This window comes from Sorex araneus, chromosome 8 (assembly GCF_027595985.1).
Source record: "Sorex araneus isolate mSorAra2 chromosome 8, mSorAra2.pri, whole genome shotgun sequence".
NCBI classification, from domain to species: domain Eukaryota; kingdom Metazoa; phylum Chordata; class Mammalia; order Eulipotyphla; family Soricidae; genus Sorex; species Sorex araneus.
In genome coordinates, this window is record NC_073309.1 from 64,668,595 (window position 1) to 64,674,594 (window position 6,000).

The 6,000-nt window shown below is 53.9% G+C and overlaps 1 protein-coding gene across 3 annotated transcripts in view; it reads right to left on the reverse strand.

Moving 5' to 3' along the window:
- The window catches only part of CDC14A (cell division cycle 14A), a 190,216-nt gene extending 184,977 nt beyond the window's left edge, over positions 1-5,239 (reverse strand). For all 3 annotated transcript variants that reach the window (XM_055146297.1, XM_055146295.1, XM_055146296.1), the window contains exons 1-2: positions 5,137-5,239; positions 4,475-4,565 (exon numbers count right to left, since the gene is read on the reverse strand). In XM_055146297.1, coding sequence (XP_055002272.1) covers positions 4,475-4,565; positions 5,137-5,185 — 140 coding nt within the window. In that variant the 5' untranslated portion in view covers positions 5,186-5,239. The remainder of the gene's footprint in view (positions 1-4,474; positions 4,566-5,136) is intronic.
- Positions 5,240-6,000: the final 761 nt, after the last annotated feature.

Below are 6,000 nucleotides of genomic sequence, written 5' to 3' on the forward strand. Positions count from 1 at the left end.
TCCCCAGAAATGACATCATTCTCATGACTTTGTCCTCATAATATTCTCAAGTTTAAGAACTTCAAATGTATGTGATTATCTAGCACTGACTTGGCACTCTATTTTTTTTTAAATGTAGAAGTACTGCTATTTATTCAGCCTTTGATTAAGCTGATTGAATTGGGTGTGAACTCCACATTACCTTTTTTTTTAATTGAATCACTGTGAGATATAGTTACAAAGCTTTCATGTTCGAGATTCAGCCGTACAATGATCGAACACCCATCCCTCCACCAGTGCACACTCCCCACCACCAGTGTCCCCAGTATATCCCCCCACCCCATCCCAGTCCTCACCCTGCCTCCATGGCAGTCAGTTTCCCCAATACTCTCTCTCTACTTTGGGGCATTATGTTTTGATCAAATTTTCCCACCACCATTCAAGCCTGCTTGCCAGGGGCAGATGCTGCATCATTTATTGTCCCTTGCTCATTTTGAATATCATGGGTGTTGCAGCCACATGCTTCTGGAATCCTACATTGTAGATGGTTGGGTTCCAGAGACATTTCCGTAGGGCACTAATCCATTTTGGGATTTAATCGGTGTCTCTAAACCAGGGCTGTTGCTGCACTAAGATGGCACCCAGATGCACATTATGGGGGTGACAGCCAGGCCGATGAGCGGGTGGGGAGCCGGGGAGGGACACCCGGCATCTCTGCTGCCATGCAGCATGGAGATTTAGTCCTAGAACCTGCATCCCTGGGCCTTGTGGAAGCTCTTGGTCGCCAGGATTCCATCTGGAGTAGGCGGGAGACTGCACCTGCTCCATCTGGGGTGCTGGTGAAACTGGCTCGGTATGGAGCCCGGAGAGATCTCCAGCTCTATGGTGTCTTCCAGGACTCCCTGCTGTGTCTCTGGCTTTTGATCTCCTTCGAGATTTAGTTATGCGTCTCTGAAGCAAGGCCAGTCAGTAACAGAGTTTACATTCAAGCCTGCCTGCCAGGGGCAGATGCCACATCATTTATTGTCCCTTGCTCATTTTGAATATCATGGGTGTTGTGGCCACATGCTTCTGGAATCCTAGACTGTAAATGGTTGGGTTCCAGAGACATTTCTGTAGGGCACTAATCCATTTTGGGATTCAGTTGGGCGTCTCTGTACCAGGGCTGTTGGTGCGCTAAGATGGCGCCTGGCTGGCTCTCTCTTTAAGTTCTCAAATTAACATAACAAAATTGGAATGACTGGTTTCTCCACTCAAGTCTTCCACCCTCCCCATTCTAGTTATGGCCACCACAGGCTCACCATGGCCCAGGTCAGTTCAAATATGACTTTACCCCATAGCCCATCAACCCACCTTAACTCTTGCCACGTCACCATAGTTCAAGTCCCTTCTCTCTACCACCACTGACACCAATCCAAATTGAACACTTGGCCCTTCCCCTTTGCCCAGTTAAAATAAAACTGCTTTAAAATAAAATTGCTTTCTCTCTCCTCTCTAATCCATTTGAAGTTATACTCCTATATTTTAATTTTGTTTGAGAGAACAGATGCTCCCCAGAACCAAAGGACTTGGTTTTAAATTCCGGCTCTTGCTAACTTGTGTGACCTTGGACAAGTTAACAAACCTCTCCATACCTTATTCTCATTCATCCTGTGCGGCAAAAGATAATAATAGCACCACCTCACAGAACCACTGAGAAAATAAAAGTGTATTAATAGTTATGGAGCACCTAGAACGGCTTCTGGCTTGTACCTGAGTGTTCCCTAAACACTTACCATTATTTCCAATTAATGACCACTCTTTGCTATTATGATCCAGTCAGAACAGGGCCTGGCCCCAACACCTTCAGTGTGGCATGGAGGACTGCAGAAACTGGTATTTAAACCTGCCCCCACATGACCTTTAAGCTTCATATTCCACAGCCCCCATGTGACCTATGGACACATCAGGCAAACGGGAAGATTTACTGTTCCCTAAACGGTTTCCAGGGCTTTCTTCTTCAACCCTTCTGTTCTCACTGCTGGAATCTCTCCTCTCAGATTTCTCCTTGTTGACCCTTCAACTTGAAACTCCTCCCTGCTGCCTTTTCAGGACCCCTCATGCAGATGCGTGCCCACCCCACTACGAATTCCTCCTAGGTGCCGTGGCTAGCTTTTCTGCCTCTCTAATTGCAATCTTGTCATTCTCCCTACAAGATTGGAACTCTACGAAGGTAATACGCTTTCATCATCTGGCCCTGCATAAATGTGAGAGGAAAAGAAAATAAGGACTTGGGGCTGAAACAATAGCACAGTGGGTAGGGCATTTGCCTTGCACACGGCCGACCCGGGTTCGATTCCCAGCATCCCATATGGTCCCTTGAACACCGCCAGGAGTAATTCCTGAGTGCAGAGCCAGGTGTAACCCTGTGCATCACAGGGTGTGACCCAGAAAGAAAAAAAAAGAAAGAAAGAAAGAAAATAAAGACCCTGGGCAAGCCAAACCACAATGGGGCAGCTGTGTCCGTCCAAATAGGACACAGTTAAAATAGTCCAAATAGGGCACAGTTCTGCCCGGACTGGAGTCCTCAGTTTCACATGACATCAGAACACGCACCATCAGTGGATGGTCTCTCTGCCAGTCTTTCAAGACATCGGAAACAGAGCAGAACACATATCAGAGGATTTGTAGCCATCTCTTAAAATACCAAAATTAAAGTCACACACGACACTCCCCACAGCAAGACGAGAATCACAAAGCTGTCTGGCACTCCACGTAGTCTGGCTGGCTCCATGGAATTTTCTGCTAAATCTGTCATCTAGTAATCTCAGGAGAAGTCACTCAGACCTCAAAGGCTGGCATTAGTTCAAGGACACATTAACCACTCCCAGCATGCTGGTCACCGTGGAACTGAACGTCACGGCACATCTGCAGTTCCCTACCTTCAGACACGGGAGGGGTCCCCACACCAGAAACTTGCAAAGAGAAAGCCTCTACCAGCACATACCTAATAAAAGCGAACACTGCTGGCAGTCACAGCATCCAGGTACGAGGGGGTCAGCGACCAGAACAGTGCTGCAATCTGACACCAGGGAGTCAGCCCTCAGGAGACCTGCACATCAGGGGCAGTGCAGGAAGCTCTTCCATCCCCCCCCCCAGCCCTCCCACAAGCATCCTGCTCCCAGCACCACCTGGAGAAGTGTCCTGAAGACATCAGTCTCAAGAATCCCTATGAGGCTGTGATGACTAAAGATGTTCTGCCTCAGATACAGGTTAAGCTCTGGAAGGTCTAGAATCACTCCTGGGATGTCTGTGGGCACCCATTAATCCTGAGCACTGGCAAAGTCTCGCTTAACTGGACAAGACATAGGAAAGAAGCTCACTAGAATGATAAACACTCATTTAATTCTGTTCATTTAACTGCATGGCTGGTTGAGGCAACAAGAAAGAAAAATTCAGGGGCTGGAGTAATAGCATGGCAGGTAGGGTGTTTGCCTTGCCTGCAGCCCACCCGGGTTCGATTCCCAGCATCCCATATGGTCCCCTGAGCACCGCCAGGAGTAATTCCTGAGTGCAAAGCCAGGAGTAACCCCTGTGCATCGCCAGGTGTTACCCAAAAAGCCAAAAAAAAAAAAAAGAAAGTAAAATTCAGTGTTTACATTGGAATATATTAGCGTTCTCTGAAATACCAGCTCTTTTAATAAAATAAGCCAATTCTGTCTTCTAACTGCTTATTATCTGTTGCTTTTATGTAATAGACTTATCTCTCTTAAATTAAATTTTTTACTGTACTTGAAGTAGCATATTATCTTTGTCCCTGCACACCATTCATCTTTCCTGGAAAACATTCCCTACTCTTAACTTACACTCACAAATCCAAATGACACAGAAGCAAAGAAAGTAAATCGGCACTCCTATTCCATTTCCTCAAAGACAAAGAAAAATCAAACTCTGGAGCTTGGGAAACCCAAATAAAATGACACAACCAACACTTAGTCATCCCCAAAGAGATGTTCATCCCGATGAACTTAGATAGAGTTCCTTGCAACTGAAGTCCTTCACTTTCCAAAACCAATCTGCACAGGCACACACATCCTGCACTCTAGCAGAAGCTGTGGGAACCAAGAGATGAAGCACCTGCCCTGTGCGCCATAAACACCGAGACTGATTCAACACCAATTACAGAGTCTGGCAAGGACGGAGTGTGTCACCCTTCCTGGTCCCACGCTGGCGAGCATTAGGAATCTATGTTTGCAGTTTGTTCTGATGGTAGGAAAAACTAAGATTAAAGACTTCTAAAAGCTCTGGATGCCGGTGACAGGTCCACATGATGTGATTTTTTCCCTGCACCTGCCGCCAAACAATTGGGGTGCTAAGGAGAGAGATGTTCCTTGTGGCACTGGTAAGAAGTGGCTAAAAATGCCCCAAAGGTACATAGTGTTTCCTCACCAAAGAACAAGCTAAACAGTTGAGGAAAAATACACACACACACACACACATACACACACAAACTTACTTTTCATAGACCAGCTCCTCATCGATGGAGAAATAGTGGGTATTTACTGTGCTTTTTGGTCTATTCCTTAAAGTAGCAAAATATAACCGATCTGAAAGACAAGTTTAAAAGATGGAGAAAACATAAGTAGATAGGCGGGGGTGGGGGGGTCATAACACATCCAGGGTCAAAACAATCGCACCCATTATTTAGAGATCGCATTTACAGGGGGACTCCTGCCGGGGACAGCGACCCACGGCCCGAGAGAGGGGCTCGGCGCGGGGTTCCCAGCCGGGGGTCCGAGTCCGGGTAGGGGGTCCCCAGACCTCTGCAGCCGCCACCGCCGCCGCGGACGCAGGGGGTTGGCGAGCGGCTCCCCGGCAGCTCCCAGGACCTGGAGAAGAGGAAGGGAGCCGGGGGGCGTGGTGGCAGGGTGTCCCGACCCCGGAGCCTGCAGGGGCCGAGGCGAGGGGTGCGGTGCCAGTCGCACGACCACCCGGAAGGGGTGCAGTGCCAGCCGCTCGACCACCCACCCGGAACGGGTGCAGTGCAAGCCGCTCGACCACCCACCCGGTGGCACCCCAGGGCGCAGAGGGACGGGAAGCCGGAAGCGGGGGTCCCCGGGGACCGCGTGTCGGGGGCGCGGGGTCGGGGTCGGGGCCGGGGGCGCGGCAGGGCCTCACCTTTCAGGAACTCGCACGCCCCGACCGGCTCCCCGGGCTCCGCTGCCATCTTAAGCGGCGGCGTGAGAGGGGCGGCCGCGGTCCGGCGCCCCCGGGCTCCCCACTGCCCGCCGGCCGCGCCGCTCCGGGCCCCCGGGGGGCGGCAGGCGCCCACGGCGCTGGGCGCGGGCGGTCAGCGCGCCGGGCGCCCCGGGGACATGCCGCGGGGGACCCGAGCCCAGTCCGCGCGGGGCGCGCGCCCGCCCCGGGCTCCGGCCGCCGCGACTCGGACCCGCCGCCGCCGCCGCTCCTGCTCCTGCTCCTGCCCCTGCCGCTGCCCCTGCCCCTGCCCCTGCTGCGGCTGCCCCTGCCCCTGCCCCTGCCCCTGCCCCTGCTCCTCCCGCTCCTGCCCCTGCGCCCGCGCCCGCGCCCGCCGCGCCGCCCTGGCCCGGGAAGCGCAGCCCGGTTCTGGTTCTGTCGGCCCGGCAGAGTCCCCGGCTCCCAGGGCGACCATGGAGGGGGCGCGGCGGCCCGATCGCGCCCAGGCCCGGTGCGGCGCGGGCAGGACTCGGCCCGCGGGCCGGCGGCAGCTGCTGGGGCTCCGCCTGCGCCCGCGCCCCTCCAGCCTGCGCCGCCCCCGCCGCGCCGGCTGCCCCGCCGCGCCCGCCCCGCCGCCGCCTTAAAGGGCCCGCGCGCCGCGACCCGGGGGCGGGTCTCCGGGAGCCCGTTGCTAGGGCTTTGTTGGGCTCCGCCAATCGCCGCCGCCGGGCGGGGCCTGCGGAACCGAAACTTATGAATGAAGCGGCCGCCGCCACGGCCCCCGCCGGCAGCGCGCCCGGCCCCGCGCGGCAGGGGGGGCGCCGGGGCGTCTCTGCACCCGCCACG